This window comes from Gracilinanus agilis, chromosome 1 (assembly GCF_016433145.1).
Source record: "Gracilinanus agilis isolate LMUSP501 chromosome 1, AgileGrace, whole genome shotgun sequence".
NCBI classification, from domain to species: Eukaryota; Metazoa; Chordata; class Mammalia; order Didelphimorphia; family Didelphidae; genus Gracilinanus; species Gracilinanus agilis.
The window spans coordinates 369,918,526-369,942,238 of NC_058130.1; the positions used below are offsets into that span (position 1 = coordinate 369,918,526).

A 23,713-nucleotide genomic window follows, 5' to 3' on the forward strand; every position below is an offset into this window, starting at 1 on the left:
AAGGAAGAGAGGGAAGGAGGGAGGGAGAGAGAGACTAAGGGTGGGAGGGAGGAAGGAAGGAAGGAAGGGAGGGAGGGAGGGAGGGAGGGAGGGAGGGAAGAGAAGGAAGAAAAGAAAGGAAAGAAACAGAAACTTGAGTGTAGTGAGAATTTAAATGACTTAATCTGGGTTTACTTAATTATTTATTCCAAGTCAATGTCAGAGGCAGGGCTTGAATCTAAGTTATTTCTGATTCTGAGACTAGTTTTTTAGTCACGATATGACTCTACTCAAGAGCCTTGGCTACAATTTTATTTAATGATCTAAAATGAAAAGATTTACGCACAGCAGTCTGGGGCGATGAAGATGTAGATGGTGTTAAGATACCAATAAGCCCTGAGGTAAGAGAGAGTCTCCTGCCCTCTGCAATAGGTTCCTTGAAAAGCTCAGTTTTGGATGACTTGGGGGCACTGGGGTGAGACTTGCTGAGTAACTTGTGATTCTTCAGCCCATCTAGTTCCTCCATTCTCAGGTTACTAGAGTAAGACCTGCTTAGCAGTTTGTGGGGCTTCAAAGTACTGTTGTGCTCACATCGAGGGTCCCCTGAACAAGATCGAGTCAATAGTTTATGTGGCTTTAGAGTGATGCACTCTTCCTGTTTGACAGCTGCAGCACAAGGACGACTTAGCAGCTTGTGTGATTTAATAGTCACAGCCTGCTCAGCTCGGGGGTCGCTGGACAGGGAGCGGCCAAAGGTCCTGTGGGACTTGGTCCCACACACATCCTCAGCCTTGACTGTGCTGGAACAAGTCCTTCGTAGCAGCTTGTGAGTCTTGGAAATGCCGTCTTGCTCTGGTTTCAGTTTGGATTTGTTTTTACCACATCCTGGGGGAGGATAACTCGGCGACCTTCCAAAAAGAAAAGATGAAGAATTTTTACAAGGACACATGAGGAAAACAGCATTAAAACATTTTTACTTCCATAGTCAGTGTTCAGCTCATCTCCAAAAGGGGAAAAAAGGAACTTAAGAATGGGTTCAAAAAGATGAACATTTTCATTTTTGACATGTGACATGTTTTCTAATGAAGTTATGTTCACAGGAACCTGAAAGAATTTTTTGTGATGAATAACCAGCCAATAAAAAAATTAAGAAATATCTAACTTCCGATTAAAGGTGTTTTGATGTTGAATGCATATGGTCTGAGAAATGATAAGAAATTTCTGTATACAACAAATAAAATCCCAAAATTTGGGGATCTATAAGTTCAAAGAAAGATTTGTCTCAATATTCATTTGAAAGGGAGAGAGAATGAGATTCCTTGCATAAAGTTAATGACACATCTTAAAATAAAAATGAACAGCTTAAAAAGATTGCTATTAAAAAGAAGGAAAATACTATTATCATCTTTGGAACTTAATAAGATAATAATAATAGGGAGGGCTATTACCTGCGCAAGGTAGAAAATATGTGAAGAGGGGATTTCACTTTCTTCTCTGAGAGCTTCTTATTGTGTGTACAATTTGATTTTTCTTTGCTCTGTTTCCACTGTTGTGTAACATATGTCTGCATGATTCTGTCAATTGAAAGAGGTTCCATCATTATTATTCAATGAAAATTTGAGGTTTTTATTTAGATACAAAAGATATACATTGTGGAAGGGCAACATGATCCTCAGTTTGTTGTTACATAAAAACAATGCAATAGGGGCAGCTGGATAGCTCAGTGGATTGAGAGCCAGGCCAAGAGATGGGAGGTCCTAGGTTCAAATCTGGCCTCAGATGCTTCCCAGCTGTGTGACTCTGGGCAAGTCACTTGACCCCCATTGCCTAGTCCTTACCACTCTTCTGCCTTAGAGCCAGTACAAGTATTGACTCTAAGATAGAAGGTAAGGTTTTAAAAAAAAATGCGATACATTTTCGAAATTAGTTATGTGACAAAAGCTCTCTGTGGGCATTGTTAAAACATCTAAGAAAAGAAGGGAAGGAAGGAAGGAAGGAAGAGAGGAAGGGAGAGAGGAAGGGAAGGAAACAGCAAGTGTCTTATGAATCAACTGTATGAAGAACTTTCAGAACAGCATTGAGTATCAACAGTAGTTGTACAACTAGACACATATTATTTTTAATAAATTTAATTAACTTTTAAAAAACTATAGAGAATATGATTTAGTATGTCAACTAATTTCTTTGTTTTATTGCCTAAAAATGAGTCAAGCCCATTTCATTGTAATAGGATGAGAATAAATGCCAAATTCTATTATAGTCTCCTTCATGAAAATTATTTTAGAAGACTTGATGTGAAGATAATATAACATGAAGAGCTATGGCCTTAAGTAATTTTGAAGCAGGCAGAGTTTTTCTTTATTTCCTTTGTATTCAATCAGCCAGAATTATTCCCTTCTTCACTTCTAGGATGAAAAGTTCCCTGCCTTTAAATAGAGTCTTGATGGGCTGTACTCATTTTCCAGACTTTTCAAAACTTCATTTCCCTAACCAAACTTGCCTGTCTTGGGTTCCTTTCTTTATTTTCTAGAACCAAGTTACAAAGCCTGCTGACTGACAAATGAATTTGAACTAAAGTGTAAAAGAGTGATAACAGCTTAATATGTGCCCAATTCTGAAGTAACATTTGCATTTTAATGGAGGACTGCAAAGCCTTTAACCCCAAAGTGTGACTAATGGGAAAAAATTCAGGCATTTTGGCAGGTGGCTAAGGTAGACATGTTGAGAGGAAGAACATTTCAGCAACTTTTGAATCACACTCTGTGGCTGCCTACTCACCTAAACAGATGACCAATGCTGAAGACAAACCATAAAATTAGTAAATAAACTTTTATAAATTCCTTGAACTAAAATGCTAGGTTTATTAAGAAGGCATAATAATCACATAGTTTCAAACAAGAATGAGTTTTGCTCTAATCATTAATGTGTTACATGATATATGAAAAGTCAGATAACCTTTTATAAATTTAATGTTTCCTCTTATTTACTGTCATTAAAGATAAAATTAAGAGGAAAAATTTACATAATTTAAGAATTAAAAGGCCTTTGAAATGATATAGTCAAACATTGATTTTTTAAATGAGGAAACCAGTCTGTGGTGTACTGACTGATAAGGATCACAATGATTAGTGGCAAAGCCAGGGTTAGAGCTCAGGATTTAGGACTCCAGGGCTCAATGATTCTTCTTTCCACTTCACCACAAGTCCTCAGAGCATTTTGGAACAGTATGTGAATGTAAAGCAGTAAATATTTTATTTCTGTTATAAATAATTCAAGAGAATGCCAATCCATCTTTTCAGGCATCAGGAAAGTAATCTATATGTGAGTAGCAAAAGATCAATGATGCTTATCCCTCTACAAAACACACATAGATACATACAGAGACAGACAGATACACACACACACACACACACACACACACACACACACACACCTCATTTCAATAAGAATCTTTGCAAAATATGAGACTTTTTTCACTTTTGAAAAGAGTGTAAATGGGACAGACTTTACTGCTTTTGATGACATTCATTATTATTCACAACTAGTCTTGTACTAAGTGTGTACAGAATGTACAAAATGTACCTTCAGATGTACAAAAATAACCTTTTGTTATTTGAAGATTTATAGGGTTAATGGTATTACTAAATAACCAATGGCTACTAATACTACTCTTTTATTATTCTTATGTTTGTTTTTAGAAAGTTTTTTATTAATTCTTTTGCTTTCAAGCTGTCAAAAAAAGTGCCTACTTCTCTTAGTCTGCCTATCTTTGTTACCACTTCTGATTTGTTGGGACTTCAAATTAAGCTTGTTAGATGTGAAGATAAAAGAGTTCATATGATTTGATTTACAATTTGTCTGATTAGGCATGACTTTGATGACAGTTTCTTCAACTCAGAAGGTTTTGCTCTCTCACTTCCAAAGATTTTTATTTTACAGATGTATAAAATTGCTAGGTACTGGATCTCCAATTAATAGGAGAATTACAACATTGGCAATATTGCATTTAAATATGGAAAGAAAGGCCATGTGGTCCAGTAGATAGAGAGTAAGCCTCAGGATCAGGGAGAAGTGGGTTCATGCCCTCTTATGGCATGCACAAAACTGGTGATATTAGTCTCACATAGAAAAATATACTTGAAGGCTGCATATAGACTTAGAAAACCACAAATTAATATTATCTTTGTCGTGTGGTATTTTTATTTATATTGTTAAACATTTTCCAATTATTTTTTATCTGATTCAGGTAGAGAGTTTTGCAGTCCCAAAGGAAATGTTCGCCATCTCTACCTTCCACAACTTGTTAAGATTTTATTTTAGTGATAAGTTTTCATTGTGAATTATTTAAGGGAGTTTTCATTTTCAATTTCAAAACTTCACCACACAGATAAACTTATAAGAGCATAGGTTTTTAAATTAATCAATTATCACCATCACACTTAAAGTGAGTGAGAAGATTCTATTTTCTGAAAATCTTATGGATTGAGAAAACAACATTTTATTGAATAAATCAATTAATTTGAATAAATCAAATCAGAGGTCTAAAAAAAATATAAACATTTCCATTTTATCAACCAGCCAAAGAATGTGGACTGAATGTAAGCCCTTGAAAAAAAATTGGGTGAAATGGAATAAAATAGACAAGAATGCATTTTTCACTTAGTACTAGTGGGTGACGGTTAAATAAAATTAGTTCCTAGTTTAAAATCCAAGATATTTAAAGGAACAGGCAACCAAGAGAGAGCAGTTCTAGCCAAACTCCTCTGAAAAAGAGTTTCTTGGCAATGGGAAGAAAGGGGTGTGTGTGTGTGTGTGTGTGTGTGTGTGTGTGTGTACACATATTTATTAAAGGACCATGTATCTTCCATAAATGTCAAGGGATATGCTCATAAGTATATTAGTATGAGTGTATGTGTGGTTATGTGTGGTTGTGTGGGCACAGTGTGTCTAACATATAGTTATGACCATATGAAAGAATCTCACCTACTCAAGAAACTCTTACTGATTTCAAGGAAAAATAAATACTAATAAAATCTTTTCCCATGAAAATTAGTTTTGTTTCTTTTATGAACTTACTTTTTTAACTGATGTCCCAATCCAAATCTTTCTTTTGTAGAAATCTGAAAAACATCTACAGTGGGCACTGAAAAAAGAAAACAGAGCAAAATCAGAATCTTTATCCTCTAAAATACAGCCTTCATTCTTTTCCATTTTAAACAACCAGATCATCAGATCCTAAAATCTGACCAGGAAACAGAACTCATTGTACAGAAACTTAGTGCCCCAAGTATGGAGAAATCATAGACTAGACTTCTGTTCAGAAAAGATGGGCTCCAAGAAACCATCCTGGGTCCAAGCTTAAAGGTGGCTCTTCATAAACCTAATCCAACTGGAAAGCATACAAGAATGAAACAAGAAGATAAAAGGGAAGGCAGATTCTTTGTGAGTTGGGATTTTCAAACCTATCCTCTTCAAATCCTAAAGGTCTCTTGCCATGACCATTCCACATTCCACAAGAGCAAGGACATGAAGTGTCTAGCAAAGTAATCTGAAAACACTGGCTACTTAAAAAATGTTTCCTGAATGTAACTGGCAGGTCATAAATCTATCCTGCTTTGGTGCCAAGAAATACCCAAAAAGGATGTCATATTTTTTTTCTTTTTCTTTTTTTTTTTTTAGTGGACAGGCTCACTCAAATTAGGTCTAGATCTTGGAGGTGGACATATAAAAATGTTATCTTCACTGTCCAATTCTTTGCCCAATTTGTTAATCTAGGTAAACAAGGAAGTATCATCGCAATATGAATGAGTTAGAAGTATTCCCAATAAGAATGAAGCAAGGATGCTAATTATCACCACTATTATTTAGTATTATACTAGAAATGCTAGCTCTATTAATAAAAGAAAAGAAATAAAATAAAGTAAGCAATGAGGAAAAATTATTGCTCTTTGAAGATGATATGATTGTATAATTAAAGAATAAGAGAATCAACTAAAAACCAATTGAAATAACATTCACAAATATAAAGGATGCAAAATGAACCCACATAAATCATCAGCATTTCTATATACTATCAACAAAGTTCAGCAATGAAAGACTAAGAGAAATTTTATTTAAAATGACGCTAGAAGGGGCAGCTGGGTAGTTCAGTGGATGGAGAGTCAGCCCTAGAGACCAGAAGTCCTAGGTTCAAATCAGGCCTCAGACGCTTTCCAGCTGTGTGACTCTGGGTAAGTCACTTGACCCCCCCATTGCCCACTCTTACCACTCTTCCACCTAGGAGCCAATACACAGAAGTTAAGGGTTTGAAAAAAAAAATGACTCTAGACAATTCGAAATACCTAGAAATCTAGCTTTTAGGACAAACACAGGAATATGTAGAAGGAATTATGTCTGATTTCAGATAGGGAGAAGAGAGAAAAAAAGGGAAAAAATACCCAATCTCCAACCTTTAAATAGCAGAAAATCAAATTTTTTTTTTTTGGGGGGGGGGGAGAGTTCTTTAATTGAGATCCATATATCTACATTATCCTTATATGAGCTTACAATTACAGGTGAATTCAAGAAGTCAGAAAAATTCATATAGGAATCATATAAATTTAACTTTATAATGGGCATTAGAGATTATCTAATACAATACTCTTTTTCTAGATCCCAAAACTGAGACCTTGAGGGAAAAGTAATTTCCCCAAAATGATAAAGCATACTGATGCCCCCAAAAGATTTTCAGGATATCAACTAAGTTTCAAAAAAGCTCAGGTCCTCATGCTAGATGTACACAATTCATTGTACCAGCATATTTCTTTATAACATTTAAGAAATTTTCCAAAGTATTTTCAATTTTATAGAATATCACCTATCACCTAATCCAATTTTACTTTGTGTAGTTATTTCAAAGTAAAACCAGACTCATTTATTATCATCATTTACAAAATGATAGACACTCTATCAAGCTAGTATATATTATTTCTGTATTTATGAGAAGCATTTAGTACAAGTACATAGTTGTAGCCTTTTAGACATTTTTTATTCTTTTCTCACTGTTCTTGATCCCTTTTTGGGATTTTTTTGGCAAAGATACTAGAGTGGTCTGCCATTTCCTTCTCCAGTTCAGTTTCCAGATGATGAAACTAAGACAAACAAATTAAGTGATTTGCCCAAGGTCGAAAAGCTACAGTAAATGTTCGAAGTATTTGAACTCGAGTCTTCCTGACTCCAGAACAAGTACTCTATCCTAGCTTCCCTAAGTATATACCGAATAAAAATAATTTATATGGTACCTAAAGACTAAGAGGAAATTTTTGTGAAGAGATGACCAGGGAGTTAGTTTAGATATACTCTTCAAAAATGTCCATTAACCTTAAAATGCTAACATAAGTTAAAGAACTCAGTCATTTAAAAAAATACTTAAGGGGAACACAGTTACTTTTACTTATGCAGAAAAAAAATTTTCATTTTCCCAGGGGGTTGATAGAGGGAAGTAGTTTGGAGTTACATTGGGGAGGGCTATGATTGCTAGGCCTATAGTTTATACCTTAAAAGCAAAAGGGAACCAGAGATTTCTCAGGTAAATAATATGATCTAGGACAGCAAGATTTAGAACCCTCTTATTTTTTAGAAAAAAAAATCAGGCTGTTACTTGGCAATATCCGACCAAGTCACTGCACCATTTTGATAGATTTCAGTCACTCTCTATCACTTATAGGATCAAATATTAAATGCTCTGAGACTCAAAGCCCTTCACAACTTGGACCCTTCCAACCTTTCCAGTATTCTCTAACACCCTACTCTCTACTACCTCCTCTGAGATCCAGTAACACTGGACCCTTTGCTGTTCTGCTTGAGTAGAATATTTTCTGCAGTTGTTCCTCATTCTTAGTGTGCTCTTCCCTTTTTGTCTCTGCTTCCTGGCTTCCTATAGGTGTCAGCTAAAACCCCACCTCGTAGAGGAAGCCTTTTCCAACATTTCTTTATTCTAGTGCATTCAGTCTGGTTTGTACCTCCAATTTAGCTTGCATAAAAAAACACTTTTCTACATAGTTGTTTTTCCTTTTGTCTCCCTCATTAGACTGAGCTTCTTGAGGGCAAGGACTTGTCTTTTTTTCTTCATATCCAAAGCACTTAGCACAGTGCTTGGTACAGAATAGGTACTTGATAAATGTTTACTGAGTGAAAGCAATATGAATATGTATACACACACACACACACACACACACACACACACACACACACACACACACACATATGAGAAGCCCAATTATGAGACTATAGGTATAACATACAAGAGGTCAAGAAAGCCTAAGATAGGTCAGTGGCCTATTTGCCATGTACTATTCATAAACTGAACTCTGGTAAGAGAATTTCTTTCCACATAATATGAATAATAATTGGAAAATGAGACCAAACTCAGAAGCTTGGCTAACCAAAAATCATACAGTGCTAAATGATTAAGCATTAGAGTAACTGTTTCATAGCAACACCCCAAGGCTACTCAAAATCTAGACTATGAAATACCACAAACATTTGATTCCAATAACTCGATTATAGAATGAGCTTTTATCTTTAGGTCTTATAACATTTATCAACAACATTACTAAGGTGATTACCCAGTATTTAGAGACTGAATCAGAATATGATTTGCTTGTTATCCCATAAACTATTCATTTGTACTTCAAGAAGAAAATAGGCAAAGAAATAGGACCAACCTGGGCCATTTAAATATTGTGTAAGTGAACAGTGTAGCCGGACTATTATAGGCTCTGTACGAATCACATCCCAAGCCACAGCAATCTCTTCCTGAAATAAGATTTTTTTAAAAAAGAGTTAGTCAGCCTTCTGATAGAGTACTTGAACAAACAACTGTATTCTATATAGTAAGAGATATAAAAATCACAAATAACATTAAAGCCCAATACGTTGTTACGAAAAACAAATTACTCTTAAATCTTTGCATTTCACTTACTCAGTAAAACAGCAAAAGTCTAAGATATATAGAAATGCCACAGTACTATACCTGTAAATTTCAGAACCTATTAAAAGATACCACAGCAAAGAAGTAAAGATTTTCATTACTCAAACCAGCCAGTGTATGCTTTTATTCCACAAGTCATTTTAACAAGGAAAGATAAGTAAAGTATATAGTTTTTTTAATTTTTTTAAAATAAAACAATATATGAAGAAAGAATGCCAGTGAATAGTGGGATCATGTAAAAATTAAAGCTTCAAATAAATACTTTAAAGTTTGTTACACTTACATCAAGAAAGCTGACATCAATATGCAGGTCAATATCTACATCATCAATAGCTCCATATTCCCTGGAAGCAAAGAACAATAAACATAAGTTATTCAACCTTCCCAAAATCTGATTGTTCTTAGTTACAAGTACAAATACTACTTCCCAGTGTATGAAGTCTCCCTCTATAAGACAGTAAGCTCTAACCTTTCTATTTATATCCTGAGTGCTTCATAGAGAATAGGCACATACTTTGTTCCTTCATTGATTTATTTATTCAGCTATTTACATGGATACATACATAAACATATCTTTTAGGCTTCCAGATATTCACTTAGTACATGTTTTCGAAATTGAAGAATTTCTGAATTGCAATTTTAAAATATTTAATTTTTTCTTTTAAATTTTACCATCTCGAGCTATTTCTTACTCTCTTACTAGGTATTGTGTATTTGAGTACTATAAACTCCAAAAAGTAGGAAGTGTACCAGTAATAGCAGCAAGCTAGAGTACAGTATGAACCTTCTCTATCACAGGTCCACACGAATTGCAAGTCTACTTGAATCCCACATGTCTTGCTCTCTTTTGTGTTAAATGATAATATAAATCAGTAGCTGAAAAAGGAAACTAATTTTTCCCCCATTCTGAGACTGTCAAAAATGTCTTCTGTCCAGGGAATTAGCAGGAAAATTCAGCATATAAAAACATTTAAAATATCAAATTAGATTCTTTATTTCTATATTCTAAATTTCCATTTAAATTTGATTGAACACCCAGTAAGGACCTATACCCGGCATCCTACTAGGCTGGGTGTATAAATTTAATATACAAAAGAAACCCAAAAAACCTGTCCCATTTTTCTGGAAAGGGAGGTAATACAGAAAAACATATTTAAATATGATATAATTCAAAAGAGAGAATAAAGAAAAATAGACAAGGGGAAGGAACACTTTATGTAGATGGCTCCTGAAGTTTGAAGTAAACTGAAGATTTTAAAAATTAGAAGTGAAAAGGGTATAGACTCAGGTAAGTGAAATACATGGGGCAGGAAATGAATTGATGACTTCAAGTATCAGATCTTGGGCTAGACTGGCTTGAACAAAAAGTTTAGGGAAGGGGGTTATACATAATATTGAGAAAGATAGCTGGGAACCATACTATAAAAGCCTTTAAATATAATTTAGCCTTTGGGCAATGGGAGACAAAAGATTTTTGAGTGGAGTGAAATACAATAAAATCTTTGCACTGGAAAAGTTTCTTCTGCAGATGAATTGGCTAATAATTACAATGAATGATTCTATGAATGTTTTTAATATGAAATTTATAATGTAAACAACAACCAATTAGATTACCTGCACCAAATAAAGAAATAACTATTCATAAGCTGGGATTATGACATAAATCTTGAAGAGGAGAATGAAAGAATCTAATGATTAAGTACTGAAAACTACAATTTTCCCAGGTAATTTATTGGCAGGACGTAAGGGGGACTAATAGACATTTAAAGACTAAGCATAATCATTCATTTTGTTATCCTACTCATCTTACAAAGGGCCTTTAGATATGTTCCTGGCACAACAGTAGCTGCTATTTAAAATTTTTTGAAGATGTTGAAGAAAGAGACAGAAAAAAGTTCTGTGCTTTGCCTAGAGTCATACAACTAGTAAAGAGTTTGAGTTCATATTTGAACTTGGGCCTTCCTGTTGCCAAGATCTAGCACTCTATCCCTGCAACTGCGAAGATTATTTGCCTAGAGACAGAAGTGATATTTAGAGATGGAAATGTCTAAAAATCTATTTACTCCATCAAGCTCTCTCCTTTCAGTCAGACAGGGTTAACTCACTTCCCTAAGGCTACAAAAGAAAGTGATAGAAGGAGGATTTGAACTCAACTTATCTGTGTAACTCCAAATCTAATTCCTATGTTTCTTACCATGTTAACTCTGCAACATTTGGATAAATTAATGTTAAGTTTAGGTTCAAGATAATTTTCTTCTATGATTGTTCAAGTACCCTAGTAGATAATAACCTTTACCCTTGAACTACATAAAAATTTCTTTTTATTAAAATTTCTTTTTAACTTCAAAATTAATCTAACTTTATATTATGCAATATCTGTATTTGTTTCTTCTTTACTGCTTAGAGAGTTAGTTCCCCAAGGGTGAAATCAAACTTTGTACCTCTCAACACCGAAAAGAGTATCATGAACACCAAAAACCCTGGGAGTCTATTTACCTGTTTGTTGGGTGGTTGGCATTTTTATTCATTTGTTTGTTTAGTGTGTTCTTATAGATATAAAATTTTCCTCAATAGAATGTAATCTTTTTGAGGACCTATTTGTTTCTTTTTTATTTTTATATACCTAGCAACAAAGTGACAAGAGTATAGTAGGTGCTGAATAACTAACTACTTTATTAATAGACGGGGGCTAACTTCAAGGAATGCCTGAGTTTGAGTTGACAAGTAGACTTATGCCTGATTAGACTGCTCCAGTGGACTTTCCACATCAACTACATCATCAACCCAATTTTGGAGTTCCTCTCATATCCAGGAAAGGGTAGTATAATGCATCATTTGCACTCTAACCTGGGATCAATTCTGATTTCTGAAACATATATCCTAACAACACAGGTCATACAAACTCCCTGGAACTCAGTTTACTCCTATGTAAAATTTAGAGATTGGATTACATGGCCTTTGAGGTTCTATCTACTATCTTGGACTCATGAACTTTATACTGACAAATCTTGAAATTTTGTTCCTCTAAATACATTGTCATTTTGTGAGTAAGTAGCAATATTTAATAGGCAGATGTTTCAATGTGATTTTCCCAAATGTTGAACTTCTGCATAGGTAAAGTAAATATATTATGTAATTTTTCAACTTTGTTAAACTTAAAATTCTATACATTGGTTTCATATTACCAAGTATATACTAAATTACAGCAGTAACTCTAAGGATATTTAATGACATAAATTTAAGAAATATTCTGGTAGAAAGGGCAAGACTAACTTGGTTTAGTTACATGTGAATCCCCAGGAAGTAAATCTGAACTGACTTAAGATCCTGATTAGGAATGACTAATCCTTAACTCTTCAAAAATTTCTAGGTCTCTAAGAAAAGACCAAAACATTAAAGGGATAAAAATCCCTTCTCTACCCCCATCACCACAACCAGTTCTAGAGTTCAAAAGCTGTCTAATTCAAGGCCCTCCAAGATGATGATATGGAGGCCCACAGATCAAAATCATTTTAATATTTTACTCTTTCAAATATAAAGCATTTTTAGTATTTCTTAAAATAAGAACTGGCAAAGAATAACCTAAATTGCAATTTTTAAAGAAAGAGAACAAAAATTATATCTCCCATTTTGCACATGGGAATTTTGTTATCTGACTGAGACTAATGTGGCAGAGAATAATTAAAGGAAAGATAAATTGGAAAACTGACTCTAAAAGTAGATTTTCTTCCAATATAAAAGATAAATTTAGTAGTTTGGAAAATAACACACACCTACATGCATGTATGCGTGCACACGCGCGCACACACACACACAGTCACTTTTTTTGTTGTTGTTCCCTAACACCTAAAGAAGGCTAACTGCTCTGGCCAAATTTCCTTTTCTGGCTTAACATCGCTTTCTATCTGCCCTTCCCTGAAAACTATCACAATTTACACCAGAAAATTTCATGTCTTAGGTCTATACGGTGGGCAGGTTTTGTTAGTCTATCAATGCTGTCTCCTTGCAACTTTACAACTGAGATAGACCACCAATTAGACATGACCAAGGTAAAAATCTATAGCTACCCATAAAATTCACTGACCCACTCTATGGAGTGGAAGTGACCAAGGATACAGGCCACATATTAACTAGGAGGAATAAGAGATTAATGGAACATGGATGTGGTGAAATCTAAAGGTAACCTCTCATGAAGCCATCACTGATCCATTTCCATTTTCTCCGGTGGTCAAAGACTATTGTGCTGTTTCATTTCATATTCCCTCACTCACCCCAATATATTTCATGTTAGCATTGGATTTCCCTTGAAATGCTCAACAATAAAAATTCTTGGTTCATAGAACACGGGCCTCTCTGATTTTCTTTCACTTGATGAAACCTCTTCTAAATGTCCACAAACTATGGCTAAGAACTAAAAGATTCCTAATTAAATGCTGTTAGATATTTTTAATTAAGTGTCACAAAAAATGTAATAAAAAATTGTTAAGAAATTATGTTATATCTTTCTTTTAAGAGAGAAGCTTGATGAAATAAAAGTACTTTCCCCTCAGAAGTCTTCTTTGATTGCTAATGACTACTTCAATTGATTTGGGTAAATCCCTTGTGTGTTTCCCACTCTGGATTTCAGGGGAGGTGAACCCCAAGGAGTTTGCACTCAAGCTGAAATGCTCTACAGGCTTTCAATGTTCTCTGAATAGAAAAAGGAGGCAGGCAGAAAGGTAGCTGCAGCTGGAATAAAACATATTAAATTCTGGTTACAAGAGATGGCATTCTTAACCTCTCTTTATGTCATGACTCCCTTTGATCATCTGGTGAAATTTATGACCCCCTTCTTGGAATAATGTCTTTAAATATAAGTTATTAAAAAGGAAAAGCAATAAACTGAAATACATTATCAAAATAACTATATTTCAAAGACACATACACATGTCCCTGGCTTTAAAATTAAGAATCACTGACTTAAGCCACAGGGGTTATCTCCCAATGCCTAATCAAGAGATGTGGAGATTTTATCCTTTTAGATCAGTGATGGGCAAATTTTTTAAAGAGGGGGCCAAAGGAAAGGAAATGCTCATCTGTCAGACTGCTTCTAAGTCTTTCAAAGTTTCATTGTATTGTATCCTACTCATTGTATGTCAGATTAGGAATAATGTCCCGCTGCCAGAGAGAACATTTGCGGGGGGCACATCTGACCTGTGAGCCATAGTTTGCCCATCACTGCTTTAGAGCAATCACACTGTTTATTTTTGGACTTAAGGCTTATAACAAATAATAAGACTTGTAACATATAACAAAATATGACAGGAAAAAAAGCAATGGCACGGAAATAATCCAATTTGGCTGTAATTAGAATATAGAAATAGGTACAAACTTTAATAATAGCTGGCATTTAAAAAGCAAACATTTTGCAACTATTATTTCATTTTGTCCTTTTGTCCAGAATAACAACTCCTGAAGGGGGAGGTAAGGTGTTATTATTAAACCCATTTCGCAATTAAGGTAAATACAGGTTAAGTGACTTGCAATTGGTTATATAGCTAATAAATCTCTTGAGCCTAGATTTGGACTCAGGACTTCCTGACTCTTGGTCCAGTACTCAGTACTCAATATACTAAATGACATACTCTAAAATAGGCTAAGACAGGAGAATCTTATAAACAGAGACAGATACACTGTGGCACAATGGAATGTAATGGACTTCTCTACTAGCAGCAATGCAATGATCCAGGACAATCCAGAGGGATTTATGGAAAAGAACACTATCCATATCCAGAGAAAGAACTGTGGGAGCAGAAACACAGAAGAAAAACAACTGCTTGATCACATGGGTCGATAGAGATATGATTGAAGATGTAGGCACTAAATGATCACCCTCGTTCAAATATTAGTAATATGGAAATAGGTCTTGATCATGTAAAACCCAGAGGAATTGCTCATTAGCTATGGGAGAAGGGTGGGAGAAGGCGAGGGAAAGAACATGAATTATGTAACCATGGAAAAATATTTTAAATTAATCAATTAAATAAAATTTTTCAAATAAAAAATTATAATGAAGTGAAATGAAATGAAATAAAAAAGGGTTAAAACAACAGATTTTGGGTTAGCCTGTAGGGCAAGGAGATTGTAACTTATTTTATGGTAAATGCTAAGCAAAGAAAGGTTTCTCTGCAGGTCTGTGACACTCTGAATGTCACAAAACAGATAATTTATAATAGGAGTACACCAAGTAGAATGCATAGGATAACTGTCATTAATGTGGAAAATTGGGAGAAGGGAAAGAAGGAACATTCATTCTGACCTTCCCAGGGCATAAAAGACTCATTCACCCAATCCTGTACATAGGAAAAAAAACCCAATATGTAAACATCCAGGTGCTTTCTTTTCAACTGCCTTTTAACCAGGGGAAAAAATGGCATAATAATCTTTTAAGAAGCTACCCGCAGGATGACACCTTTCAATAAACATATACATTTAAAATTCTTCATTAAATACTTTATTCTTCATGAACCTCTCTTTCTTCTCCTCACCCGTCTCCTTTACAGCTCACGGGAATAAGTACATGGAAGTATCCTATTGCAGGATAGGACAGAACGCGTGCGGAATCCTAAAGAGGCAAGGACCTTACAAGGTCTGCAATTAACTAGATTCTGCAGGTGTAGATCTGTAAATAGTTACATCATTTTTTTTTGTTTTTATGCAACACTTCAAAGAATTCACAAATTGCATTGTATATATGCAAAACTATTTCCATTGTGAATACCATTTTCATATAATGCCAGTAATTTCACGTTTCATGCTGAGATGTTACAAAGCGTGATTACAGTTTGCCCAGATGGAGCCTTTGCAGTCATCAGCTTTGGCGCTGTAGCCTCACAACATGGAGAGAGTATGTTGGAGTCCTATATCCCCTGAATAGCAATTGGCAGAATTAAATCGACTGACTGAATTATGAATGCACCTTGAATAGTGAAGAGAGAGACAAATGATTGTACACTATAAAACATATGGGCTTATAATAACTCAAAATAATTGCTTATGTTACCTTCACCAATTCACTGTTTAAAAAAAATGTAAGCTTACTAGATATTGTATATTTTATCACACTGGAACCAAGAAATCCGATAATTGCCTTCAGAAATTTTAGACACAGTTCTACATCCGTGTTGTGGTCTTAAAACTCTCTTTTACTGAAATGAGAGAGGAACGTAATGGGAAAAACCTTGAATTCAGAATTAGAATTCCCAAGTTTGAACCCCCTCTCTACTATGAACCATATGACTGTGGTTAAGTCATTTAATCTTCATACATCTCTAACTATAAAATAAGGAGGCTGGGGGTAGTTAGGTGGCTCAGTGCACTGAGAGCCAGTCCTAGAGGTCTAGGTTTTAAATCTGGTCCCAAACATTTCCTAACTGTGTGACCCTGGACAAGTCATTTAGACCCCAATGCCTAGCCCTTACTGCTCTTCTGCCTTGGAACTAATACACAGCATTGATTCTAAGATGGAAGGTAAGAGTTTTTAAAAAATGGAAATGTAACAAAATAAGAAAACATATTTAGATGCCTCTGAAAGAACCCCTGAGATATAAATGCATGGATGTATAAAGTAAATTTGTATTTGTTTCCAGAAACTTGGCAATAAAATGCTTTTAATAAATAAGTATTTACTAACATACTAATAATTTATGATTTTTTTTCTCAAAAAGAAGAATGAGTCACCATAACTTTTAAAAAATATAAGCCTTATATATTTGTTCTAATTTCCTTAGAATGGGTGACAGCCTGCCTGACATTTTGAAAATAATTTTCTCTGTCATTTCAGGATTAAATATGCTGGGCTCTCAGGTTAGGGGAAGTTTTTATAAACTATGCAAGCCTTATATTTCCCTTGCCTCCCACATTTTCTTGAAGTTAAAGTATGCCACAAACAAGATCAGATGACAAACTGTTCTCAAGATGTAGTTACTTCCACATCAACAGGTCACTAACAAGAACTCTACGTTCTCTGACACTTCGTGCTGAGCAGATACTGTGTGCTTCCTAAATATGTATTTTGGGGCCCAGTCTGAGATATTTTCACAGTAGGTCCAAGGAATATGTAAATTTGGGAAACAGGAAGCAATCTTGGCAGACAGGACAATTTTTGGAAACCATATCTAAAGATGTTACAGATTCTTCAAAATAATGAAAAAATTCTGTTTGTTTCCTTTTTAAAAAAAAAACCTTTGCTAGATAATGTAGGGATTTATTTATTTATTTTTTTTTTGCTTTCTCAGTGGGGAGAGGAGGAAATAAAAAATATATAATTTTTATGAATTAATTAAAATTAATATAAAATAAATAAAAACCTGAAATTCAAATTAGGTTTTTTTTTTGTGGGGGAGGTTAGAGAAGAAAACAAGCCTGTGTGATTGAAAAGATAAATATGAAGAATTGTTTCCCATTTCAGTCAGGCTATAGAATAGGAATACAACTAAAAGAAAACCATCACTGTAGCAATGAACACCTCTATGATTCTGATATCCACTTCAGCAACCCTTAACTCCACTTGAGGTAAAGAGTCCTTTACTGCCTGTGTCTTCCTCTCTCTTAGCTCATGAGTACACAGATTCAGATACAACTTTTCTTGGACCCCATGGCAAAAAGAGAATTATGGTGACAGAATCACAGAATTTGAAGTGGGAATGATCAGATGTTTTGAAATAGGGAGAAAACTATACTATAAAATAGAATTCATTTTAATCCATTCCTCAAAAACCTTTTATTGACTATTCTTTATTGCATTGTGGAAGCAATGTATATGGTAAAAATTGCTTCAAGTCAATATATAAAGTCTGCAATACTCTAATGTACGATCAATTTTTGTAAAGCAATTTGGGAGATTGAGAAATTCTCAACTACTTTTTATTCAGTTGTCACTTGTTCCTTTACCACTAACTTTTCTAAAACCTCACTCAGATCCCTAATTTCACCTTATTTATCTTTTGTTCACATTTGTCTAGGTCTTAAAGGGATACCTTAAAGACTCTTGTCATTATTTTACTGTGGATTTCTCCTTGAAATTCAGTTGCATTTTTTCTTTAAGCATGTAGGTGCTAGGTAGTCCAGAGCATAAATATAAGTGTTGATATCGATTCAACTATGGTGGTTGTTGTTCAGTCATTTCAGTTGTGTATGACTTTTTTTGACCCCATTTGTCATTTTCTTGGCAAAGAAAATAAGAGTAATTTGCCTTTGCCTTTTCTAGTTTGTTTTACATATGAGGAAACTGAAGGAGACAGGGTTGAGTGACTTGATCAGGGTCACAAAGTGTTTCAGGCAACATTTGAACTCAGGAAAATGAATCTTCCTGACTTCAGGCCCCATACTCTACCACCCCATTGTGCTCCTCAAATATGGTACATTTAAGCATACAATTCCTTGTTTACCTCTTTTAATTGTATCTGATTATGCTTTTCACCTTTTCTGAAATAATAACTGCTCTTTTTGAGTTCACCTAAAGTATAATGTATTTTGTTCTAGCCCCTTATTTAAACTGTGTAAATATGTTTCAAATGTTTCTTATAGTTAATATATAGTTCGTTCTGCTTTGTAACCCATTCTCTATTATAAGTAGTAAGTTTGTCCCATTCACCTTCTTGATTACAATTATTCCTCACTTTTATCCTTTTGCACTTTCACTCTCTTTGCTCACAAGTATGCTTAAAACTTTTGAGCTAAAATTGAAGAAATCTCTTTTTGCTCTACTTTCAGTCTTCTTTTATTCTGTACTTTAGAACAGATCACAAAATTTATTCTTTATTTCCTTTTAATCCTCCTTTATGTTCTACAATCTGATTTCAGGATATTTTGGTTCTTATAAAGTTCAATCAATTCAGGCATGTCTGATGCTTCCTGAATTCAGTTGGAATTTCTTGGCAAAGATATTAGAGGGGTTTGGCATTTCCTTCTCTAGCTCATTTTATAGATGAGGGAAATAAGGCAAACAGGGTTAAGTGACTTAACCAGGGTCACAAAGCTAATAAGGGTCAGATGCTAGATTTGAACACAGGAAGATGAGTCTCCTTGACTTCAGATGTGGCACTCTTATCCAATGTGTCATTTAGCTGCCCCACAAATATGATTTGCTTATAATTTATTTCTCTCTCATTAATCTTTTCCAAGATTCCCATCTCCTATCTACCATTATCACCTATTTCCTTGATAAGATTCACGTACTGATAAACCAGACTCTACAAGTGTTTGTTCAATCTTCCATTGTCTGATTTAGATAACATGAGAGATTCATGCAAACCACTACAATTACTTCTTCCTCGTCTACTTTTCATCTCATTTGCCTTTAGTACATGAGATAAGCTCCATAAATTAATAATAAATAGCATTTATATATTACTTTATATTTTGCAAAGTTCTTATAAATACCTCATTTGAGCTATACAACTCTAGCATGTAGGTAGAGAGGCTTAAGTGGATAGATCCCTGGACAGGAACAAAGAAACATCTGGATTCAAATGCAGCCTCAGATATTTACTAGCTGTGTGCCCATGGGCAAGTCACTTAACCTATATCTGCCTCTTCTTTCCTCACATGAGGAACCGATTCACAGGGTTGTTGAGAGGATAAAATGAAATTATATTTGCAAAATTCATTATCATGTTTCCTTCTTAAGAACCCATCTCCTTAACTTCTTTCCATATTTCTGTGGAGAACAGCATGCTTCTAGTCAACCATGTTTACCCTCTAAGTCATCCTCAATTCTCTCTGCCCACTCTACCATATTCACTGGGTTGCCAAATATTGGTTTTACCTAAATGATACTTCTTGCATTTCTTCTCTCTACTCAGATATCCACCATATTGGCTCAAATGCTCTTCACCCTTCTTCTGGATGACTGGAATAGCTTCTCAATGGATTTTCCTGTCTCAAATCTCTACACATCTAATCTGTTTCCCATATCTAACTGCCAATCTGTATCAGTCCTATATTCAAAAACTTCAATGGTTCCATAAATACAAAACTCCTCTCTTTGGCATTTATAATGACAAACAATCTGGTTTCAGATAACATTTCCAGAATTAATATACAGCTGATCTGCCTGTAGTTCTTCACTCAGGATACTCCATCTTCTATTGCTGCCTCTCCACAGCTCCCCCAATGCTTTGAATATTTTCCCTCCTGATTTGTAGTTTTTAGAATTCTACTTCCCTTAAATACTCAGCTCTACCTCAATCTAGAAGGTTTTTCTGATTCAAACCAGTTCTTAGTACTTCTTCCAAATTAACTCAAATTACTTTGTATAATTCATCACTGTTTTTGTTTTCTTACATGGTTTCATGTTCTCAATAGAATTTATACTTCTTAAGGAGAGGCACTACTTCATATTGCTTTCTGTATCTGTAGTATCTATCGCAGTGGCTGTCATATCATTAGCACTTAAGCAATTCACATTGATTTACTAGTTGCTTACTGTTCATATGCCCATGTGACCACAGGGTGAGAATGATTCCTTGGGAGAAGAATTCCTCCCAGGAATGCTTAACTGCATAAAAGCCCTAGCCTCACTTATAGGAGCATGGGGCTTTAGAGCTAGAAAGAATTTTAAAGATGACCTAATTCAAGCTCTCTGCTAAAATGCTACATTAATTCCCAGAAGTCATCTAGATAATCATTAGCAGGAGTGGGATTTGAGCTCAGGTCTTCTGATTCCACATCCATTGCTCTTGACATTATACCATTATACAAAGTTGCTCTGACTGACTGACAAATTTCTTGAAGAAATCATTTGCATGCTGCTAGAGTTCTTTCTTTTTTTCACTGGTCCAAGTATAAAAACCTGAGTCTTTGAGGAAGGAATTATGAAAATGAAAGTCTCTTTGCTCAGTGTCTAATTCCTAAACCCTTATCTAAATGAAGAAAGTATTGATGGGTCAGGACATTCTGGAAACCTCACAGTTAGTCTGAGGTCAGTAACTAAACTAATCAAAAAGCAGTCTATCCTTACAACCACTCCCTGAGTAGATGAGAGTATTTTCTCAAAAGGAGACAGAAAAGAAAATTGAATAAATGTTTTAGTCATTCACTCCTATAAAGAAGAAAATAGTATGTCACCAAAATTTATTCAGAAGCTACACAGCAAATTACATTATCTTCCAAACACATACTATTCAAATACCTTTCTTTAATTGCTATAAGGATTTATAATGTAATTTGAATATGTTATTTTTGTTTTGGTCCAGAATTATATTTCATCAGTATAGCAATTCCTTATGTGTAACCCTCACTTCAACAAAACTGGTCACTAGTCACAATCTCAGAAAGACAAGTTAAGATTATGCATCAAAACATGTGGCAGAGGCAGGATTAAAACTCTGGTCTTCTTGAAGCTAACCCAGACTCCATATCTATCTACTATACTATGCTGTTAATTGTTACATATTATTTGCTTTTATAGTTTAGGCAAAACAGGCCTTAATTTATGATAACAGTATGTGTCCAATTTGCCAAGTAAATTACAACAATCTATTATTGTCAAACCTGGACCTGAAGACCCACAAAGTTAGTGTCTCTAAATAACTAACTACATTAAGCAATTTGAATAATGCAAATTGTGAGCACCTGAACATCATGGTGATGGATATCCTATCATAAAGAGTAGCTTCAAAACAAAACCCCAAGCTCAAGAATTTGTGCAGACAGTAATGAGAAATGTTTCATTACACAGCATCTTAAAAAGTACGCCTCTGGCAAATTACCATATATAAAAGATCAAGGAAAATCCCTATGTTCAGCAAAGTATTAATTTCAATTTTTATTCAATAAAATTATCATGTACCTGAGAGAAACTGCATGAGGCCCATATATTTCTCTCACTGCTGTCAAATCAGCTTCCAGCTGTGGGTGTTTGTGAAGTTCCCCATCATAGTTCACCTAGTGAAAATGACTGATTTAGAAATTATTTGGTATTTGGATGTTGGAGAAACCAAAATAATCATGAATATAAATGGTTTGCTAGACAAATCACCTTGTCAACCCAATGTACCATGGATCTACTTCAATATTCTACATCTGCTCAATGTAGAAAGAAAATAACTCAGCACTATATGCTTTGAATTTTTTAAAGACACAAAGGGTCTGGAATAATTCATTATTTATATAAAATATTAAAAATAAGATTTCTTTGATCCCCAGAAGTTGAATTTCAGGAGGAAGTAAAACAGAGTATAATAAAATGTCAGAAAAATTCCACAAATCTTAGACATAAAAAAGAAAGGCTATTTAATTTCCTATCTGCAAAATTTATGTACAAAAATAATGGTCAGGTAATTTTTAATTCTTTTCAAAGGCGAAAACTACTAGAGTTGTGATATCAATATTTTGATACTACACTAAATATATCAAAACTAAAGATTAAAATAGTCTTTAGCTTCAGCAAAAGAACAATAAATTATGTTTGCACTGTTATAAATCAGAAAAGTTTCCAACTTTAATATCCTACCTTCTCCATCCTAGACTCCAGATTCAGTTCCCAAGATTGAAATTATCAGAATTACTTCAAATCTTACAGTTACTTTTTAATATTATGTTTAATTTAAATATTATTTTATGCCTTTCTTTTGTTATCATGAAATGACCAAAGTATCTCATAAAATTGATATTTAATAGCTTCAATATGAAACAAAATTGAATAGCAGTTAGGCAAAATGGACAAATAGAAAACACAAGTCAATTTAATAACATTCTTTTTTGAATCTGGAGAAGACTATGAGTTTATAACTTAAACTCAACATAAACACTAATATAATTCTCATTTTTTTCTCCAAGTCTTAAAGAATTAAAGACCAATATGCAGATCTCCTTTTCAGTAAATTTCTAATGAACAGTGAATTTGCTACCTACTATCCAAGAGTGTGCTGCTAAACACTTAAACATCAGCTTCCAAAAATACATGGCAAGATTCACTTTTTTTTTTTAACCCTTAACTTTCATCTTAGAATCAATACTGTGTATTGGTTCTTAGGCAGAAGAATGGTAAGGGCTAGGCAATGGGGGTCAAGTGACTTGCCCAGGGTCACACAGCTAGGACATATCTGAGGCCAGATTTGAACCCAGGACCTCCTATCTATGGGCCTGGCTCTCAATCCACAAACCACTGCCCCCAGGACTCACTTTTAAGTTTAATCTGCACTATTACCATTTTCTTCATCAATTTCTTAAGTCTAAACATTTGACAAAACAATAAATGCTGATTTATAAAATATAAATACACTTACTGAAAATTTTAAAAAGAAGGGTCTATTCTAACTGATTGATGCATTCTGCTATTAAAACTGATACAGCAACACATAGCATAGACAAGAATCATAACTTGCAAAAAGGGGTTACATGACATTCCTACTGAGTGTTAAGTCTATGAATGAACCCTAGGCACTATGTGGTTTCTATCATGTTGTCAAATTGGTCATGGATTTGAAAGATGGGCTTGCTCACCTGCCCTCCATAATAAAATTCTTCTGAATCATTGTCTCCTTCTGAATCTTCTTCCACAGTACTATTTTGTCTTGACTCCTTAGGTAAAAATAATAATTATAATAAGAATAATGGCAAATATAAATCGTATTTTTCCTGTTAAAAGCAAGCTTTAAAATTATAGGCAGGTAGATAAGAGAGAGAGAGAGAAAGAGAGAGAAATAGAGAAATAGAGAAATAGAGAAATAGAGAGAGAGAGAGAGAGAGAGAGAGAGAGAGAGAGAGAGAGAGAGAGAG

The 23,713-nt window shown here is 34.4% G+C and overlaps 1 protein-coding gene across 1 annotated transcript in view; it reads right to left on the reverse strand.

Moving 5' to 3' along the window:
• PARP8 (poly(ADP-ribose) polymerase family member 8) overlaps nucleotides 1–23,713 on the reverse strand; it is a 227,250-nt gene that overhangs the window by 60,587 nt on the left and 142,950 nt on the right. Inside the window, exons 6-12 of the mRNA XM_044681226.1 lie at nucleotides 23,438–23,515; nucleotides 21,783–21,877; nucleotides 9,234–9,294; nucleotides 8,685–8,775; nucleotides 5,056–5,122; nucleotides 1,428–1,553; nucleotides 326–887 (exon numbers count right to left, since the gene is read on the reverse strand). Of these exons, the coding sequence (XP_044537161.1) occupies nucleotides 326–887; nucleotides 1,428–1,553; nucleotides 5,056–5,122; nucleotides 8,685–8,775; nucleotides 9,234–9,294; nucleotides 21,783–21,877; nucleotides 23,438–23,515 (1,080 nt within the window). The remainder of the gene's footprint in view (nucleotides 1–325; nucleotides 888–1,427; nucleotides 1,554–5,055; nucleotides 5,123–8,684; nucleotides 8,776–9,233; nucleotides 9,295–21,782; nucleotides 21,878–23,437; nucleotides 23,516–23,713) is intronic.